The 22,373-nt window shown below is 34.7% G+C and overlaps 1 protein-coding gene across 1 annotated transcript in view; it reads left to right on the top strand.

The window, feature by feature from the left end:
• The window catches only part of LOC128248837 (uncharacterized), a 137,517-nt gene that overhangs the window by 106,312 nt on the left and 8,832 nt on the right, over positions 1-22,373 (top strand). Inside the window, exons 60-70 of the mRNA XM_089358259.1 lie at positions 1-135; positions 1,140-1,310; positions 1,596-1,832; positions 4,793-5,023; positions 6,081-6,251; positions 7,967-8,203; positions 10,048-10,281; positions 14,404-14,574; positions 14,838-15,077; positions 16,910-17,140; positions 21,661-21,831. The exon at positions 1-135 is cut by the window's left edge and continues 36 nt beyond it. Of these exons, the coding sequence (XP_089214385.1) occupies positions 1-135; positions 1,140-1,310; positions 1,596-1,832; positions 4,793-5,023; positions 6,081-6,251; positions 7,967-8,203; positions 10,048-10,281; positions 14,404-14,574; positions 14,838-15,077; positions 16,910-17,140; positions 21,661-21,831 (2,229 nt within the window). The remainder of the gene's footprint in view (positions 136-1,139; positions 1,311-1,595; positions 1,833-4,792; positions 5,024-6,080; positions 6,252-7,966; positions 8,204-10,047; positions 10,282-14,403; positions 14,575-14,837; positions 15,078-16,909; positions 17,141-21,660; positions 21,832-22,373) is intronic.

Below are 22,373 nucleotides of genomic sequence, written 5' to 3' on the forward strand. Positions count from 1 at the left end.
TTGTTGGTGCATTCAAGTTGTACAATGCCACCACCTATGAATCTGAAGTGATCTATACTTGCTCAGATGGAGAACAACTAAAGTCAGAATGTGAAAAGGACAACAAATGGACCCCTGTTGCATCTGTTTGTAACGGTAACATAAACAGTTTTCTCTTGTCTCTGTCTATGTAATTTTGTGTAATTTTGTGTCTGAAATTTATTTGGCAGAGGAAGTTTTGCTGATTCCATAACAATTTCCACTGTGTTTGTGGCCCATGGGAGGGAGAGAAGAATCTAGTAGTGTCAGATCACAAGTCATCCCCAAATGCTTGCAACAGAGTGGACATCATTAATTTTATCCAAGGGCCAGTATTAAATTGGGTGATGGATTAAAGTCTGCTAACTAAACAGTTGAAATGTAGAAGCTTGTTCCCTAGAGTGGGCTTCCACACAGTTTTCTTTTACCAAATTTTCTTTATTTCTGAAGTAAATTTTAAACCATATGCCCTCTTTCCTCTTCCACCATTGTTTCCACCACCACTATTTCCCCTACCAGTGTTTCCCCCGCCCCTGTTACTCCCACCACTGTTTCCACCATCACCATTGTTTCCTCCTCCCTTTCAACCTCTCTCACATATCTACCCACCTATCTATAAACAGTATGCCCCTGTTCAATTCCTTCCTGTCCCACCCCGACACTTCTAGCTCTCTGTCTTTTCAAAATCTTGTGATTCACCCACCTACACATCCTCTCCAATCTCTTCACTATAAACACCACCCTGTAACTTGGCCGTACAGCTTCTACCATCTCCGTTGTCACATTTTCATCATTTTTTTCTCATTTTTTTTCTCTCTTTCTCATTCCATAATCCAATAGAGCTTCCTAATTCATTTTGTTAATCACCCTGGACTCACCAGCTTTGTGAGATCTCTCCAGTGTAGTCTCAAGTTGCAGACAACTAGGTGGTGCTCAGTTGACAGCTCTGCTCCCTTCTTCATATAAGTGTCCAATCATGGAATCAGAGAAATCCAAGATGACATCAAGATCTCTCAGTGACCCGTGTCCCACTCAGTGTCTATTGTTCTAAGTTTATCTCTTCATTCTCTCTCTCTTAATATACAGACAGCATTGGTAAACATCTCAGTTTTCAATTACAGATTATGCACAAATAAACTGTGGAACTCCAAAAGATATTGCTAATGCATCAAAGTCCTACAAAACTACTACTTATAAATCTGAAGTGACCTATACTTGCCCAAAGGGAGAAAAACTAAAGTCAACATGTGAAAAGGACAACAAATGGACTCCAGTAGCTTCTGCTTGTAAAGGTAATGTAAGCAGCTTCTTTTTCGTTGTCTCTGTCTAGGTACTAATATTTGAACCCCCTAATTTTTTTGGGGGGGCTTATTTTTTTAACTGAATTTTTGATGAAAATGGGTTCCTTATACACGTTAAAAGTTGTTAATTTTGCCCATCCAGTATAATTCTGTTGGTCCTTCCAGGGCCTAATTAATTAATTAGCTCTGACCTCAAAGTTTTGGCCTTCTTTTTATGTAAAAAATTAATAGTATTGTTATTATTTTTCATTCTTCTTAATTTTATTTTGACTCTAGATATTCAGATCCATTTTGTGAAAGTAAAAAATGCAGCCCTGGATGTAACTGAGAAAACATTATGGAGTAAGAAAAAAGTAACAGCAGATGCATGTGCTGAAAAATGTTTTTCTGACAAAAAGTGTGTTTCATTTGAAATAATTAAAACAAGTGGACTCTGTTACTTATTAAAAAAAACTGCAGCATCCTCCAAAATAAAAACAGACAAAAGCAGAGATTACTACCAACGAGTAAAATGTAATTATTCTTTGTATTTTATTATTGGCATTCACTTTTCCATTTTTTTCTGATATTTTAGTTTCCATTTGTACTTCATAGTATATAGACAGCAATCGCTTTAAAGACATTGAGAGATTTACCAATAAGGACAGACATGAAAACCTTCCTGGAAAAAAAAAAAAAATTAAAGCAGTACACGGAAGTGTAAATATTGTTAGGGTATTCCCATATTCCCATATGACATTTTTTCACGTTGAACATTTGCTTTTATCTTTGATTTTCTTTAACTTGTTTCACTCATTGAAAAGTGGACATGCTGGGGCAATGTCATGAAGGGTTCATTTGAAGAAATCAAATCCAGTACTCATTTTTTAAAAACCTGATACTTATTTTTCTGTCTGTTTTGCATGGATATAAACAAGCTAACACCTGTTGTTCACAGTGGAGGGAGGTCTCTTTCTCTCTCTCTCTCACATGCACACACACACACGTTTGCACGCACACACACATGGTCGCACACACAGGTTTGTGCGCACACACACAGTCGCACACACACGCACTAATAGCTACAGATATATACATGTATGTGTGTTTATATATATGTGTGTGTGTGTATATATGTATATGTGTGTGTGTGTTTATATATATATATATATATATATATATATATATACACACATAAATATATATATATATACACATATATATAATAATAAGTAAAAGCACGATAAATATTATTATATTGTATTATATTATACTTATTTATTGTGCTTTTACTTATTAATTTTTCTATATGTGACTGCGGATTTTCATGGATTAGTTCATGAACTTTGGTTCTTTTCTCTAAAACTATATATATATATATATATATATACATATATATATATATATATATATATATATATATATATATATATATATATATATATATATATATATATATACAGATACCTATATATGTATATATACATATACATACAGTGGGGGGAAATAAATATTCGTACATGTCAAAATTCTTTATTTATTTAATTTCTAATGAACATAAATGGGATATACCAATACTATATTTGCATACACATACATAAACTAAGAATATGCAAAAGAAACTAATAAATTATAGTAACTAATGAATTTATATACAAATATAAATATTTAGGGGTGGCCAAGTCCATAGTGATGATTGTCCTGCCACCCTCCTTTAATATGGCAGACAAAGCAGTTTTCCTTTGCCTGGTGGCTGTGGTGAAAGAGGTTGTCTGATAGACGAGGCTGAAAGGAATGAGGACAGAGACATTCCTCTTTGGTAAAGTCCTCAGTGAGTTTTTCAAAGTTCACTTAGAGAGGAAAGTGAGGGCAGAGAGGGAGGTACTGTCCTCAATTGAATTTATTAAAAGGTGGGAAAAAGTTGTGAAAATGGTGAGTGTGGATGATATATATATGTATATATATATATATATATATATATATATATATATATATATATATATATATATACACGTGGTCTGATCAATAAGTGTAGATCTGTGAGTCGGAGGAAAAAGTTGGAAAGGGCACTTGTCCTTGGTATTCAGGGAGAATTTTGATGGTGGGTTTCCTTGATTATCGCTAGAGGTCCCCTTGTGCCAGGTGAACCCGTCATTATCATCTTTTCTGTTTATATATTTTGTCTTTCAGTCATAATCTATGTATACTTCCCTTCTTTTAATGTATACTGTGTATACTTTTCCTTTCTATCATTCTATTATATGTAAACCCCCCAACATTTTATGTTGGTCTTTGTTTTGTCCCCCTTATCATTTGCCCTGGTGGTAAATAAAAAAAATCATCATCATCATCATCATTATTATTATTATTATTAATAATCATCATCATCATCATTCTTATTATTATTCTAACTGGTAGAATTGTTAGCATGCTGGCTAAATGTTTAGCAACATTTTATTTATTTCTAAATTCTGAGTTTGAATTCCACTGTGGTGGACTTCGCCTTTCATCCTTTCCATGTTAATAGATTAAGTAGCTGTGAAACACTAGGGTTGATGAAATTGACTAGTCCCTCCCTTCAAATTTCAGGCCTTGTTCCCTTAGTAGAAAGAATTATTATCATCCCCTCCCCCAAATTTCAGACCTTGTGCCTATGGAGAAAGCATTATTATTATTATTATTAAGACTGCGAGCTGGCAGAATCATTTGCATGCCAGGCAAACTGCTCAGGTCGACTTTGCCTTTCATTCTTTCAGGGACAATAAATTAAGTACCAGTCAAGTACTGGGGTCAGTGTGATCGACTATCTTACTCCCAATAAATCCCAGGCCTTGTGCCTATAGTAGAAAGGATTATTATTATTAGTCATTATAAGTCATCATCATCATTATTTCATAGATATTTTCAAAATATTAGATAATTATGCAGAAGTACAAATAATTGAAATTTTGAATAAAATATGAGAAATCTATCTTGTGCTTTGTTGTATACAGGGACAAACAAATCCATCCACAAAATAGTTTTTCCAGCATAAGACTCCCTTACCGGAAGTAATGTGAATTCTCGCACATCATGGGATCTGCTTTGAACTTTGCCTCAGAGCTTAGGTTGTAGAATATCCATTAATACATTCTTCTTCCTTGGGTGTGCTTTTAAGATTGAATAGCCATAACAACACTTAATACATTGGTTGACGACTTGTTTAGGGGAGTGTTGACTCTACAAAATTACAACATTAGAAGAGAGATGTATTGTAGAAGTACAAGCCTTGTCAGGAGTCTAAATATTGAGACACGTTCGAAATAAGTCTGAAGACGTTCTACAACTCATATGCATTCTGATTAGTGTGTCATTTTGTGAATTAATTATTTGTTGATGATAAATTGTCCTTTTAAAAAATTATACCCTGTTTGTTTTACAATATTTATTGTTTGTGTGTTTGGTCGGGTGGATGAGCATAAAATGTATTTCTTGGTTTCTTTTTCATTTTCCAGCTGACGAGCCCTTGAAGCTTAAGAAAGTTAGCATACCAAAGAAGGTTACTGTAGAAGAGCTTCAAGATAAGACCTTAAATGAGTGTAATGAAGCTTGTCAAGAATATGAAGGATGTAATTCTTATGAGTACAATGAAAATGATAAACTGTGTGGTCTAAGCAATGTGATACAGTTGACTGGTGAACTTAAACCCAACAGTGGAAATTGGGATGTCTATCTCATTAGCTCAGGTCAGTAGAGTATTTCTATTTTATTTATGTGTGCTTATGTCTATGTGTATTTACATATATCTGCATCTTTGGGAATATATATATATATGTATATATATATATATACACGTGGTCTGATCAATAAGTATCTGAACTGTTCCCATAGTAACAAAGGTAAAGCATGCAGAGTGAGGCCATTTGTCAAAAATTGACCGTGAAATCAGTTATGTATGTGCACTAAGTTTTAACATTCTAGTTCACTTCTGCTGTTATAGCAGTGCTTGGAAGGAAGGTGTGTAGCATGTGATTGTTGCATTGACCATGACATAGAAAGTTATCATGGTGATACCTATTTAGAGGCCTGCACAAGTTGCAGAACATGTATGGAGAGGAGTGTATGAGTGCACGAGTGGTTCAGATGTTTCCAAGATGGCCAAAAAACATCGATATTGATGAACATTCTGGGAGACACACAACCAGTAGAACTGAGAAAAACATTGCAGATGTGCATGTAGCTGTGAGGAGAAATCATTGCATCACCATCCGTGAGTTATTAGAAGACATGCAGATTAATTATAGTTCAGTCTATTATCACTGTTGGTTACATCAAGGTTCTGGAAACAGTTGTCAAGCCCTAGATAGACAGAGTACACAATGAAAGACTATACGTGTTTCAGCAGGTTCTCTGCACCATCACATAATGCTCAAGAAATCCAGAAATGGATGACTGACAATTTTTGTAACCATGTAATTCCTAAAATTTGGCCTCGAAACTCACCAGATCTCAATCCATTGGCCTACTATGTGTGGAGTATTGTTGAAAGAGAGGGGAATCAAGAACCCCTTAAAACCAAGGATGCTTTGAAAGCCACTGTTATCAGAGTAATGTCTGATATTAATCAGCACCATTTAATTCAGGCATGTGGACAGCTCAGGTTTTGCCGAAAAGCAGTTATTGATGCTGAAAGTGATTACATATAAAATTATAAGGAAAATAAACTAGTTTATATGTACAAACTTTTCATCCTCCTCCTAACATATAATCACCATTGATACCAATTTCTTTTGTCATTTCCAGTTTTTGCAAAAGTTGATTGTGGACCACCAAGAGACATTGCTGGTGCTTCAAAGTCCTATAAAAGCACTACCTATAAATCTGAAGTAACCTACACTTGTACAGAAGGAGAAAAATTAAAATCGATATGTGAAGACGACAATAAATGGACTCCATTAGCATCTACCTGTAAAGGTAATGTAAAGAGTCTCTCATTTGTTGCTTGTGTCTATGTAATTTTGTTTTATTTTTGTGTTGAGTATTTTTGTCAGAGGAAGAATTGCTGTGTCCACGACAATTTCCATTGTGATGGTGGTTGTTGGAAAAGAGAAAAGTTATCCTCAGAGCAAAGAGCACTTCAAATGCTTGCAACAGATTGGGCTTTGTGAGTGTTACCCAAGGGCCAGGTAATGCAATTAAATCAGGAGAGTGGAATCTTGTACCTTCCTGAAATTTCCATGGAGTTGCCATCAACCAAATTTCATGCACAAGGCTTAGATGTGGAGCAAATTCTTAAACATGCAGACAGAACTCTACCCAATATCTCATTGTTGTTAAGCAAAACTATTATGTCCACAGTTATACCTCACTTCATCTTGACATTTTTTCTCTAATTTCTCACTTGACCTTTCTCATCCATACCTTGTTTCATCATCTAGAATTCTGTATACAGTAATCCTTTGCCATATTGCAGTACACCTATTGTGGTTCACCTATCGCAGTTCACCTATTATTTAAGCTTGTGTTGATTCCTCTGTGGTGTTGCTTTGCATTTATAATAAAACAAATATATATACTAATAATAAAAATTTTAAAAAATCTACAATATAGTACTGTTTCTACTTCACGGATTTTCACCTATTTCAGGGAATTTTGGAACGTAACATCCACAATAGTTGAAGAATTACTGTAATACAATGCACTGAGTTCTTCTTTAGTATAATTCAGAATTCAGGACGCTGTACATTTCAGATGAAATAGAAAAGGACAAAGAAATCTGATGCTTTGCTGTCCTCAAGAAAACGTATCAACCACACCAGATGTTTTAAAAAGGCGAATGAAAAATAAACTGAAGTTAGAAGTCCCTCTCATCTGACCTTTGAACCTCATCCACCGCACAACCTCTTTCACTATAGCTGCCAGGCAGAGGAAATTTTGCTTCTTTACTTAGTTAAAGGAGGGTGTGGGGCAATCATCATGATGGACTTGACTGATAGACGGATTTGTCACACACACAACAGCTGCTGTTTGACATATCTTTACAAATCAGCAATGCCTGGACAATGAACATGTGCATGTAAAACGGTTTTGATGCACTGTGCACATCTTGGACAACACTGATGGCACTTCCATGACTGTAGATTTTACCTTGAACCAATTGACTTCCTTTACTTATACTTCCAAGAACTCCAGAAAGTTGTCCATCGTAGTCCCTAATCATAATCCCAGATCAAAAAGATCTTTGAAACAAACTTGGCAATTCATTTTCTTCAATGCACAGAGCATCCTTGAGAATGGTAAAACTAGCAGTAGTCAAGTACTGAATTTCATTTATTCATATGCATTCTCAATGCAAAATGTGTGGCATTATGTTTGTATTATCGTAAATATTGTTAATATCAACAATAATTATGATATTTCTAGTTAAGGGTGCTGTATTCACAGAATCATTAGAGCCTCAGACAAAATGTATGGTGGTATTTGTTTTGGCACTTCAGCTTTTGATTCCAAATCCTACTAATGTTAATTTTGCCCTTGTAGGGCCAGTAAATTAAAATAACAGTCAAGTGTAGAAGCATATTTGATTGATTAACTTCTCCCTAAAATTTTTGTCCTTTCTATATTAGAAATTATTATGATTGTTATTGTTTTTGTTTTTTACATTTGTCTAAATCTTACTTCAATTCCAGTCGCTGAGTTGCATTTTGTGAAAATCACACATGCAGTTCTGGATGTATCCGGGAAAACATTGGTCAAGGAAAATGTAACCACAGATGCCTGTGCAGAAAAATGTTTGGCTGATCCAAATTGTTTAGCATTTGAAATAACTAAAACAGGTGGAAAATGTTACTTAACAAATGAAACTGCAGCATCCACGAAGAAAATAAAATCAGACAAAAGCAGAGATTATTACCAACGAATAAAACGTAATTATTCTTGAAATTTTATTATTGGACTTCCTTTCCCTCTTTTCCTGAAATTTGTAATTCCATTTGTACTTCATAACATAAAAAAAACCATTTCTGTAAATACATTGACAGATTTACCTACAAGGACAGGCAGAGCGTGTTCCTGAAAAAAGATAAAACAATATTAAGAGCTGTATTCTCATACAGAATTTGTTCACCTTGAACAATTTTATGCATGTTTACAATCCTTTTTTATGTCAGAAATGAAACTCTCATTGTTTACCTTAAACTTGAATAATTGCATCAGCAGTAGTGGTAGTCGTAATTAGTAGTAGTAGTAGCTTCAAATCTGGGCCAAATGACAGCAGATTCAGTCAGTGTTAATCAATACAATTAACCTCAGTTCTTGTCTGGTATTATATTGTATCAGCTCTGAAGCAATGAATAGTGAAGTTGACATCAGCAGAGTTTGAGCTTAGAATGTAATGAACTAGAAGGAATACCACAATGTGGCATGGTTTATGCACATTATTTCACCACTTGTTGTTCTTCATAATCTGATACACAAAATGTTATAGTGGAAATGGTACACCCTCTCCTGAAGGACAAGTGGTATGAGCAGCCACTATAAAGTGAGATGACATCAACCAGTACAGAGAATTGTGTCAGTCATTGTAGAGTCATTGTACAAGTTCCCGATTGAAGTTAAGTGTTAGTTACATGTCATAGTTGAGTTTGAGTCACAAGTCAAGGTAGATAGTTTAAATTCAGTGTTTTGCAGAGCTATCAGTGGTAACATGATAGACAAAATGGTGTATTAATATTCTGGCATAGAAGTAATACACTGTATATGATACCAAGAAAATATCGTGGCTACTTGAGTAGTTACACAGTCACAACAGTAGCAACACATTATAACTGCGGAAAACACCACATCATAACACAACATAACAGGAAAAGAGATGCCAGTCAATGAAGTTGCATATCTCCTATATATTAGCATTGTTATTAGGGCTGGATAACCCTTCTATCACCAACTATTATACCACATATAAAGAGTACATTTTACCATGCTTTTGGAGGTAGAAAAGTTGTTTGCAGTAACCAAAGAAACCACTCAACATAAAATAAGTTCCTATTCATGATAGTTCTATGATTTGAAAACAAAATGTTTTACAATTTCACCCACTTTGATTAGAAGGATTTTTTTCTTTTCCTATCAAAATCCTTCCTTCTTAAAACCCTGGACATCAGGGGAAATTTACTAAGTGCAGTGATTTCTCAGTATATATATATGAGGAACTATAATTGGTCCAAAGCCACAGACTCCTCTGTGGTATTCTGGGTACCTTAATAAATTCAAACACATTTAAGGTTCAGATTTATACAGAGACAGTTGTCTAGCAATTTTATATCATGTGAATAGCCATGTCATTTGAATTTGAACTTTTTTGTTTTCATGATTTTACTTTTTACATACTCTTTTGAATAATCCCACGTTGCATCATCGTGTACCATCTCCAATTTTTAGCTAATTCTTAGTGATAAATAAACAAACATTACTACTACTACTACTACTACTTTATATATTGAAAATATTAGATAGATGCAATGATGTACCATGTATCTGAAATTTGTTTTAAAATTTTGGAAAGCTGTCTGTGTCAGTATTTTTTATATGGACAGTTTATTATAAAACCACAATGTATCCTCAAATTATTAATAGTTTTTAGCATAAGACACTCTCATGTGAATTCTGGTATATCATGTGACATATTCAAAACAAATTATGCACCATACATTATGTAATATTCAATGTATGAGTTTAAGAATGTATATTTTGTTCTCTTTTTTTTCTCCAGCAACTGATGAAATTATTAAATTTAAAAGCACCATGATACCAGGAGAGGATACTTTTGAACGACTGAATAATGTGAGCTTAAAGAAGTGTGCTCAAGCTTGTCATCAAAATTCGAAATGTAATTCTTATGAGTACCATGAAAAATCTAAGTTCTGTGATCGAAGTAATGTGACTCACTTGACTCATGAACTTCAACCTACCATATGGGGTTGGGATATTTATGTCATTAACCCAGGTCAGTGGTATTTGCAGTTTAGTTTCTGTCTGTGTTTGCATGTGTTAGTGTGTATTGTCATATATGTGTGTGTGTGTGTGTGTGTGTGTGTGTGTGTGTGTGTGTGTGTCTGTCTGTCTATCTATCTATATCTATGTGTATGTGTGTGTGTATATATATATATATATATATATATATATATATATATATATATATATATATATATATATATATATATATATATATATCAAAAGTTTTGTTCATATACAATACATACTAAAACACACACACTCGTGCAAAAAAATTCTTTTTTTACAGAAAAAGGGTTCAACAAAATGTTCTGACACTAAATTTTTCTTAAAAAATTGTTGCTTTATAGAAAAAAGGTTTAATAAAGTGTTGAGCATTTAAAAGTTAGAGACTAGAATTGCAAAAATAAAAAAAATTAATAGGTGGTGCATCAGCATGGCTGCGGCTCTAAGCTGAAACTATAGGAAAGAAGGTATTTTGTTGCACTTATTGAAAAAATATTGTTTTAATAAGAAACTCTTCTCTTTCTTCTCTTTCTTTTCCTTTCTCTCCTCCATCCCATTTTTGAATCCTTTCTCTTCATCTGGGTCTTCATACTTCTTCCCAGAACTTTCTCTCTTTCATGCATCTTCTGTCTCTCTTTTCCTTTTCCTTCTCCATTCCCTCATTCACCTCCTTCCACCCTTCTTTTTCTAATAGCTCAATATCCCTCTTCCTGGACCTACCTTTGTTTCATGTTTCTCCTTTCCTCCTCCCATCTTTTCTCTTCTCTCCTCCACTCCATTGTACATCTCCTTCCGTCCTTAATTTAAAGTTTGAACATTGTGTGAAGCTCTTTTTCAGTAAAACAGGAAATGTTTTCCCTTTAAATTTATTGTTTTTTAAGATTATATTATATCATTTCCTATTTAGATTATCATTCAAGTATCATAGCCATCATTAGCCCAATTTCTGGTTCACCGCTATACCACATAGAGATGTTTCAGCTTGTCCAGCCATTCTGCATTTCTGATACAGTACAAGTAGAAATACATCATCAAATATATCTTTCCTAAGAGACTGTTGGAAGTGATTTGAGGGAAATCTGGCTGCTGTTTCTAGGTCAAGTGACCATGTTGTCTCACATAATAACACCTGTACCTCCCTCTGTTCATGCTATTCAGGTTACCTGTGAGCCCAGTAAAAAGGAAGAAAAGTATTAATTCAATGCAATAATGAGAATTTGGACATGGTGTTAATTAAATTTCACCTGACGATGATCACCAGAAAGAAGAGACAAGACATAACCAGAGAGAAGTGGTTAAACTTCCCTAGTGTTGTGAGATAGATAGGAATAGGCAGACAGGAACGAAAGGGTAGTAAAGCATGTTCAGGAGATAGAGAGGCAGTGTAAGAGAGAAAAAGAGGAAGTTACAGCAGTAGGAAGAGGAAGAGTGTACAAGGGAAATACAAATGGAAAGACAAAGAAAGAGGAAAACAGAGATAGTGATAAAGAGAGAGAGAGAGGGAAGGACTCATTGATAGACTGGAGGGTTGATAGAGAATTGACAGAAAGAGAAGGAAAATAAGTTGAAAAGAAAATAAACATAGAAAGAGGGAGAGTGGGAGAGAAAAAAAAAGCAAGCAGAAAAGATAGAGGGGAAGACAGAGAGAAAGAAAGACAAACAGACAAACAGAAAGAGAGACAGAGAGACAGATAGAAAAAGATATATAAAGAGGGGATGACTGATAGAAACGGGAGGAGAGTAAGTAGGAGAGAGATTAGACAAACACAGAGGGAAGAAAAGGGGGAGAGGATAAGTAAGAGTAAAATAGAGAACCGAGTGAATTGTGAATATGCCCTTCCTCTTCATTGATGTCAATAGCTATACCACAGATCCTTATTGCTTTCTTGGCAGCTATAAACTATGAAAGTCCATGCTTACCTCATGGAGGCAACGACCGAGGTTATTGGCATTATGTTGTGTTTGAGAAGAACCATCAAGCCAAGTAAATGGCAGTTGTGGTAGATACTGGTGTCACGCAAATGGCACCTGTGCCAGTGGCATGTAAAAGCACCCATCACACTCTCAGAGCAGTTGGCATTAGGAAGGGAATCCAGTTGTAGAAACCATGCCAAATCAGACTGGAGTCGGGTACAGCCTTCCAGCTTGCAAGCCCTGGTCAAACTGTCCAACCCATGCCAGCATGGACGACAGCTAAATGATGATGATGATAAATAGCAATGAGGATAATACTAATAATGATGTGTGAACAAATACATGTATAGTGATGCAAGAAATATCCATGGTGGAAGAAGTGGTCATTGTACCATAGTTGGTCTTACACTGCAGAATAACAAACAGGTAAGAACAACAACATGCAGTAATCAATATCAGTAATGGTGATATCCCTTGTTGGCTGATGATATGTGCATGTCTGATTACGAGCAGCAGTAGTGGGGGAGCATTATAGCCATATGTTCAGAGGAATTCTTTGAGGTTTGAATAATTCACCTCTGGAAACATTAGTTTTTCATTCAACATCCTTAAAAAGACCCTCATTCAGGGACATTTTGCACAGAATGGGCTACTCAGCCTGAAGAAAATTCTAACTGGGCCCCACCTACAAGTTCATGCACTGTCTATCTTGATATGAGATCACCATTCCAGGCACATATGCTTGTGATGTATTTGTCTAGTGTACCCTTATCAGACAGATAGACATGATGGGTATACTGGACTTTGTATATTTGTACCTTAGTGTCACTTCGATGGCATGCACTGCTCACTCACTCAATAATAATAATGATAATAATAATCCTTCCTACTAAAAGCACAAGGCCTGAAATTACTGGGGAAGCGGATGGTCGATCACATCGACCCCTGTACTTGACTAGTACTGCCCAAGACCAAGCATTGAATACCAACTTAGTGGAAAAGAATATATACCACACAAATGCAACGGACCTCTACAGAATGTATGGGAAGAGGGTCGAAAGTGTGACTCACGTTGTCAGTGCTTGTGAAAGTCTTGCACAGAAAGAGTATGAGCATAGACACGACAAGGTAGCTCAAAACCTCCACTGGCTACTCTGCTGTAAGTATGGATATGAGATTACGAGTGCTTGGCACCAACATACACCAGAAAAGATAATGGATAAAAAGGGGAAGGCAAAATTCCAGTGGGACTTTGACTTCCAGACAGACATAGTGTAGATCACCGAAGGCCAGATATAGTAACCTTTAGGTGGAACAAACAAGAGTGCCTAATAATTAAAGTGGCAGTGCCAGATCAACATCCTGAAAGAAAGAGAAAAGGTTGATAAATATGGAGACAGCTACAAGAGTCAAACAAAGGTTATCCTTGTTGTCATCAGAGCATTGGGTTCAGTAACACCCAATCTGAAAAAAGCATTTGAAAACTTTAGGGGTTTGTAGCATATTAGGAGGGCAAGGTACTTGATTCCATGCAAAAAAAAAAATCAAAGTTTTTTTTTTTAGTGAAAATCATGCAGGTGAAAGTATCGAAAATAACCAAGAAATCAACTGATTTGCACATTATAAATACCATCTGTTAGCAGAACAGTAAAACCATGCAAGACTTTTCTCAGGTTTAAAATGTGACATTGTTTTTGTTATCTATATTCCAGTGATGGAGCTTTGTATCTTTGTTAGAAACCAACACCTTCTTCAGAGGAAGAATTTAAATAGTTAAAAACAGAAGAGAAACGTACGTACATACATACATACATACATACATGCATACATTTCCAGTGCATATTTTTCAGTTAGATTCACTCATGATCTTTATTTATTGTAATACACCATTTTGAGCATGGCCGTTGCCAGTACCACCTGACTGGCCTTCATGCGGGTGACACGTAAAAGCACCCACTACACTCTCTGAGTGGTTGGCGTTAGGGAGGGCATCCATCTGTAGAAACTCTGCCAAATCAGATTGGAGCCTGGTGTAGCCAACTGGTTTCACCAGTCCTCAGTCAAATTGTCCAACCCATGCTAGCATGGAAAGCGGACGTTGAACGATGATGATGATGATGTTATTTTCTTCTTATTCTCACCAACCTCTAAACATGCAAGCACCATTAGTGCCAATTTTTGTTTTCAATTCCAGAGTATTCACAAATTGAGTGTGGACCGCCAAAAGAAGTTGTTGGTTCATTGAAGTCCTATAATTCTACCACCTATAAATCTGAAGTCACCTATACTTGCCCAAATGGAGAAAAGGTAAAGTCAAGTTGTGAAAAGGACAATAAGTGGACTCCAGTAGTATCTTCTTGTAAAGGTAATATAAAATGCTTGTTGTTTCTGTGTCTATTGTTTTTATCTCTTGTTGCCTCTGTCTATGTAATTTTGTTTTACACCAGCCTTTGCTGTGAAGTAAAGTTTTTAACTCCACAACCAAAAATGAAATGCAATGCCTGTCTGGTATAGAGGCCAATTTAATTGACTTATTCCTACCTCTAAGTTTTGACCTTTTTTCTTTATTACAATTTATTATTGTTGTTGTTACATTTCATTGCTTTAAATTTTATTTTTTAACTCTAGATTCTCAACTCCATTTTGTGAAAATAAAAGATGCAGCTCTGGATGTGAGTGACAAAATATTATGGAGTAAGAAAAAAGTAACAGCAGATGCTTGTGCAAAAAAATGTCTTTCTGATAAAAATTGTTTATCATTTGAAATAACTAAAGGAAGTGGAAAATGTTACTTATCAATGCAAACTGCAGCTTCCTCCAAGAAAATAAAAACAGACAAAAGCAGAAATTACTACCAACGAGTAAAATGTAAATATTTTTTGGATTTTATTTTTGGATTTTCTTTCTCTCTTTTTCTGAAATTTGTGATTCCATTTGTACTTCATAGTATACAAACAACCATTTCTGTAAAGACATTGACAGGTTTACCTATAAGGACAGACATAAACATATTCTAGAATTAAAAAAACTGTAAATACTATCAATGTATTCTAACATGTGTTCACCTTGAATTACTTAAATGCATGATTTTAATTAATTTTTTGTATACAGGAGAGAAGCTTTTGTTTTTTGAAACCTGGACAGTAGTAATGACAGCAGCAGCTGTAGTGCTAGTAGTGGTGGTGGTTATAATAGCAGTATCAGTAATATTATCAAACTGCACAGTGCCTCAAGACTAGTAGCTGTTGTACATAATCTGATATACAAAAATAACAGAAAAAAATAATGCCTAAATATGTGGTTGTATATCTCCTATAGTTTGGCATGGTTATTATGGTAGGATTCTTTTCTATCACCAACTATTATGCCACATGGAGAGAGTACATTTCCCCATGCTAATAGAATTAGAAAAATTGTTTGCTGTGAGTGAAGAAGCCTCTCAATGTATTATAAAATAAGCTCCTATTTAGAATTGTTCCATTTTATGAGAACAAAATAGCCAAGAAATTCACTCAGTTTTATTTCAAGGAGGTTGTTCTTTGCTGCTGAAATATTTCCTTCTTCAAACTCAGAACACCAATGGAAATTCACTAGGTTTAGTGATCCCATGAAGAATCACGAATACTAGTGTAGTCAAATATATAGACAGTACAAGGTGTTGATGTGGCTGTGTGTGTTATTACAGGAGTTCATACAGAGATGAGAAAATAAATACAGGATCTATACATTTACTACATAATATATTTTATTCTTTTTTGATGATAATACATGAAATCAAATTGTAGAAACTAGTTGAATGAAGTAATCTATGTAAGAAATGTAGGAAATGTAGAACAACAGCGAAGTGGTGGCTTTCAGTCATCTCAGCTATAGGGCATAGAGAAATAGACCTACATAGCAAGGATGTGAATGGCTCTATGTCTAATCAACTAAGAAGCAAAAAGCTGGGTTAGCAAGCTGTTTTTATTAATGGAATGCTAGTCATTCTAGAAACTTCCAAGAGAAACGTCAAGCTTCTTGAATAATTAAGAATCTCGTCTCATGACATTGATGCTTCAAGAAGCTTAGAGAAAGGAGGTTACTCTATGATCTTTCTTGCAGGGGAGCTCATTCAACTGTCTCGCTATATACACTGCTACACTAGGATGTCAATACTGTAATGATGAATTTTCTCAGTCCAAAAGGAAGGCAAGCCATTTCTATATGTATATCTATGAGGACCTTCAACTGGGCTGAAGTTGCAGACCTCATTGCAATCTTTATACTGGTCACTCACAAGAGGTTTCATCATATTCACTGATCAGGTTTGTACAGGGACAATTGCCTCGCAATTTCAAGTAATATGAACAGCCATGCCATGAATATATAAGGAAGAACTTAAGAAAAAAGGTATCTTTAAGAATTTTGATTTAAACTAACATTTTAACTATATTCATTGAACATTACTTTAGTCTTGAAGCCAGGTATAAGATGAGTGATACTCCTACAGAATGTCTAACAAGGAGAAAAAACATCTTCAGAGAAATTACAACTTATTTTTCCAGACTGCATTATGAAACATAGAGGTTTATTTCACACACATACATAATACTATACTCACACATCATAACACATAGACAATATTTAATACATACTAAGGTGTGTTAGGGTGGATGGGCGGGTATAAATTGTATTATCTGTCTTCTTTTTCCTTTTTTCAGCTGACAAGCCTCTTCAAATTAAAAAAGTTAGCACACCAGAGAAGAAGAATATTGGAAGGCTTACAAATGTGAACTTAAAGAAGTGTAATGAAGCTTGCCTTCAATATATAGGATGTAATTCTTATGAGTACAACAAGAAAGGAAAACTGTGTGATCTGAGCAATGTGACTCAGTTGACTGCTGAACTTAAACCAAACAATGGAAATTGGGATATATACATGATTAACCCAGGTCAGTAGTGTGTTTCCATTTAATTTATGGAGTGACTGTCAGTGTGTACTTGCATATATGTGTATGTGTAACCCATGCTAGCATGGAAAGCGGATGTTAAACGATGATGATGATATATATATATATATATATATATATATATATATACATATATACATATATATATATATATACACACACACATGTGAAGGCTTGACTGAAATGAAGTTGGTATGCTTCATTGGATGTGCCAAGGCAGTGTGCATGTATGATAGAATGTAATTATCTTAAGAAAAAATTCAAGCATAAGAGGCATCAGATCCGGTGCAAGAGAGACAACTGTGCTGATATAGTCATGTGATACATATAGATGACGACAGCTGCATAAAGAAGTGTAGATGTCTAACTGTGGAGGGAACCTGTAAAATATGATCTTTGAATGTTAGGTCTCACAGAGGCGCTGACAAGTGATCAAGACTTCTAGTGATTTCCTGTGGAATCATAGTTGTGGCCAGTGGCCATGACACATAAAAGCAACTGTGCCATTGACATGTAAAAGCATCCATGCAGATGACATATAAAAGCACCAGTGCCTGTGACATGTAAAAGCACCTGTGCAGGTGACATTTAGAAGCACCTATGCCATTGATAAATAAAAGCACTAGTGCCTGTGACATGTAAAAGGCACCCACTACACTCTTGGAGACGTTGGTATTAGGAAGGACATCCAGCCATAAACACCAAACCAAACCAAAATCAGACTGGAACCTGGTACAGCCTTCTGGCGTACCAGTTCCAGTCAAACCATCTAGCTCATGCCAATATATAAAGCAAGTGCTAAATGATGATGATGATGATGATGATGATATTGTTAAATAGATAAATAGGCAAATAAATTGATAGATGGATATGTGTGTGTGTGTGTGAGTGTGATTTAATAAAATATAGAAAAGAATGTACATCTTAATTCTTAAAAATTAAAATCTTTATAAGATTTTAATTTTATAAGACTTACATATACTCACATGCATGCATGCATATTTACTTGCACAAACATGTAGCCACATATATGCTAATGATATATTCTATATATCCAATCAATATCCGTATATGTGCATGTGCATCCATGTAAGCATGTCCAAACTGCTCTCAAAGAAATTGTTTGTCATCTATTCATGCGGCATCTATATTTAATAATAAATTGTCTTTCTATGTTTATTGATTGTTGTTTTCTGGTAGAATTTGAACATTTGTAAAATGGAAATATTAGACGCAGCAGTTCCATTCTGGTATAACGGTTTTATTGGTAGTCACCAGTTTTTCTACAACAGTTATAGTAGTTGAAATAATCATTATTTTAAGGCTGCTTATTTTACCCTCATTTACGATATTTTACACTCATTTACGAGTGTATATTTTAATTGTCTTGAGCGGAAGTCGATATTGATAAAGTTGTCCCTTAACTTGTAAAGGATATCAATAAGTATTGTCTCTCAAGTTAAAATGTATGTCATGTTAGCGTAAGTCTTGTATGGTCACTAATGTACACCTATACATCTTATGAAAATGCATGTTGAAGATCATGTCCTTATTACGTACTGCTATAAAAAAAACGTTACAGATTATTAAACTGAATTAAATATGTTAAACAGGTTGGGAAGAATTGAAGAAAGATGAAATATTTTATATAGTTTATTTATATACATTTATATGTATAAAATTTATTAATGAGGGTAGAAATTGATATTAATCAATTAAAACCAGTGGTCTAGCATATTAAAAAATCCGAAGATTAAAATTATATTACATACAAAAATAAGAGGAATGACCAGCCAAAGTGCACTCCTATATGCTAGAAATAGATGCCGAATCATCTAACCACAAAAAAAAAAAAATATATGTTCACAGTAAAAATTCAGCGACACAACAGACTGTAAAAGGGCAAGACAAATGAAAAAATACTAAATAAAAAAACGATTAACCTACGTCGATTCGCAATGCAATTTCCAGAACTAGACACAAGACGTCCACCCGAAATGGAGCACGTGTAGAGTTCTACAAATTACATTCAGTGTATCATTTCAAAAGTCTTCAATCTGTCATGGCCACTTGCCACAACTATGATTCCACAGGAAATCACTAGAGGTCTTGATCACTTATTTTTCTTGCTAATTCTTAGGCTTAACCAATGAAACACGACAACCAAAATAGGTGTCGGACTTTTAAAGAGTATTTCTCATGGTAACAACCATAACTCTGGATTTGAGTGACGTGGATTCATTTAGGCAACCACAGACACTAAAGTCTTCCTCAAAATCCAGGGTTTTTATAACTGCTCAACTTGACTTTTAAGAATTGAAATTGTATAAAAATATTCTTTTACTAATTTTCAGAAATCAAATATGAGCAGTTATTTCCTTGGCAATATGACGTAATGTCGTATTGCCAAGGAAATATGATTGTCGTTTTCCCATTGGTTGAAATAACTACTCCTATTTGAATTCTGCGCAAAGGGTAGACCCAAATTGTCTACCACGATTGGTCGTTAATTTATCCGGGATGCCAAATCTGGAGATCCAATTAGAAAACAAAGGTTTTTACTATAGTTTTTGCAGAAACATCTTTGATGGGATAAGCTTCTGGCCACCACGAGAAACAATCTATACATGTCAACAAATAAATGTTAGCTTCACATGGAGTTAAGGGTCCAAAGGTGCAGCTGAAGGCTAGCTGTTATCCACTATGTCCGTATCCATGTATATATAACAGAGAGAGAGAGAGAAAAAATGCCTAGAAGAACCTATATACGAGTGACATAAAGACAGTGTTGGCAAAGTGGCAGTATGTTTCTGAATTTGTAGAAAAATATCATCATGAGAAAGTAGTTACAGGTTGTGCAGCTGCTTTAATTAATGACTCTGCTCTGGTGCATTTTCGTAACATTTTGAAAGTCAGGAAAATGCAAACTTTTCTTGATATGTTTCTAATGAAACGACCTGCAAGTATAAAAAGTGAAGAAAGTGTGTCCACTAAGCCTAAATTAAGTGAAGTGAGAAAGAAAATGCCAGAAATTGTTCTTCCTAAAGTCTTAATGGAAGAAGAATCTCCTATCCAACAGTAATCTTCTTCCTCCCTGCTCCATCGTCTTCCTGGTGCACAAATCATCCCACCTTCAAGGTAATTCAGTTAATGAAACCAGTTTACATATTTCTTTTACATTTTCTTTTTTATAATTGCCATTTTATTTGTAACTACACCTCTTTTGTTTTAAAATTCTTTAAAAATTATTCTTTAGGTGGTTTTGTGGGGCTGGAACGAATTAATTGCATTTTAGTTAATTTCAATGGAGAAAATTGATTTGTAAAAGAAAGTAAATCATAAGATAAGTTTGGTCTTAGAATGAATGAAACTTGTACTGCGAGGTATCACTGTATATATATACATTATTTGTTAATAAATCATATGTTGTACACCTGGTAGTTTACCAGTAAAGCACATTCACTAGAGTTTGCTACAGCATACATTCTATGCATGCCCCTTATTCCCTCAAATGTGCCATTTCAATTCAAGCGCTTCCATTTCCTAGTGTGATTGTGCTTTGCTATGACAATCAATAAACCCCAGGGTCAAACTTTAAACATCGTGGGTCTCAATTTACATATAGCCTGCTTTTCTCATGGACAATTATATGATGCATGCTCTCCAGTTAGCAATGCAGATGACTTGTATATTTATTGTACTAACAATGGACTTATGCAAAACATAATTTACCCAGAAGCATTGTCAGCTTCACTTAACATATGTCGAAGTGTGCAGTCTGCCCAAACATTACAGAGATGATACTTTTCACAATGAAACAGCTTTCTTTCCAAGTACCTTACTTTCCAACATTGACCAATACATTGATGGGTGGATGGAGGAATGAATACTAATAATAGTAAACTTATTGTAGAAAGATATTGTATCAAACTGAATTAACTTAACAAAATAGTTGTGGTTGTAATTATTTAAAAAAATACTTTCTGCCAATATGGATACCTCTACATCCACATACGTCATCCAATTCTTATAAACTGTAAGTCTAGGTCATTTTGGGGTCAATGTTAGGATTTCCTTTTAATCTAAGCTGCCATTCTACATGTTTTTAGTGTTAACAATTTCAGCATTGTTCATCACTAAATGACCGAAAAACATTTTTATGAAGAAGAGTTGTTTGCTTCACACTCAACGTGTGCTGATACTGCCCATAAGAAACAAACAGATACTACAGTGTGGCTGTAGGTCATAACACCCGGACAATGCTGGGATGCATTGCTAGTATGTATATATATATATATATATATATATATATATATATATATATATATATATATGTATACGCACACACACATGCATTTATGTATGTATTTATATTTGAGTACATATTTCTTCTATTCGTTTCAGTCAATATATTCTATTTCAAATTTGTCATTATCTTCTCATTTTCACCCTCCTCCTAACATATATTTGCTATTAATATCAATTTCTCTTATCACTTCCAGTCTTCACAATAATTGACTGTGGAACTCCAAAAGACATTGCTACTGCATCAAAGTCTTACAATTCCACCACCTATAAATCTGAAGTGATCTATACATGTCCAGGAGGAAAAAAATTAAAATCAGAATGTAAGGAGGACAGTGAATGGGCTCCATTGTCATCTGGTTGTAAAGGTAATGTAAAGAGGTTCTCTCTTCTTGCCTTTGCCTATATGAATTATCTAGGTCATATGAATTGCCTATATGAATTATCTAGGATGAAAGTAAAAATAGTTTGTTTTCCTTGGGAAAAGATTCCAAAATCAGTAGTAAAGTGATGTTTCTTGTCATGATTAGACTACCCATATTTAATTACATTCTTTTACATTCTGGATTCAAATCTTACCAGTAGATATATCACCTTTCATGCTTCTGAAGTTGATAAAAAAGCATTAGTTAAATAATGAGTTTCATTCATTTTCATGTATCCTTACGCTGCAAAAATTTGTGACTTTGTTACCAGCAACAATAATTATAATAATTCTTGTTGAAGGCAAAGGATTGAGAAAATTATTCAAGCATCAAGCAAAATGTTTTGTGATATTTGTTCTGGCTTTTGAACTTCTGGGTTCAAATCTGGCTTTTGACCACTTAATCTTTCCAAGACCAATATGTAAAAATGCTGCCAATCAAGGGTAGAGGTGTATTTTAATCGGCCAATTCTTGCTATAATGTTT

Source organism: Octopus bimaculoides, chromosome 10 (assembly GCF_046866305.1).
Source record: "Octopus bimaculoides isolate indiv1 chromosome 10, ASM4686630v1, whole genome shotgun sequence".
NCBI lineage: Eukaryota > Metazoa > Mollusca > Cephalopoda > Octopoda > Octopodidae > Octopus > Octopus bimaculoides.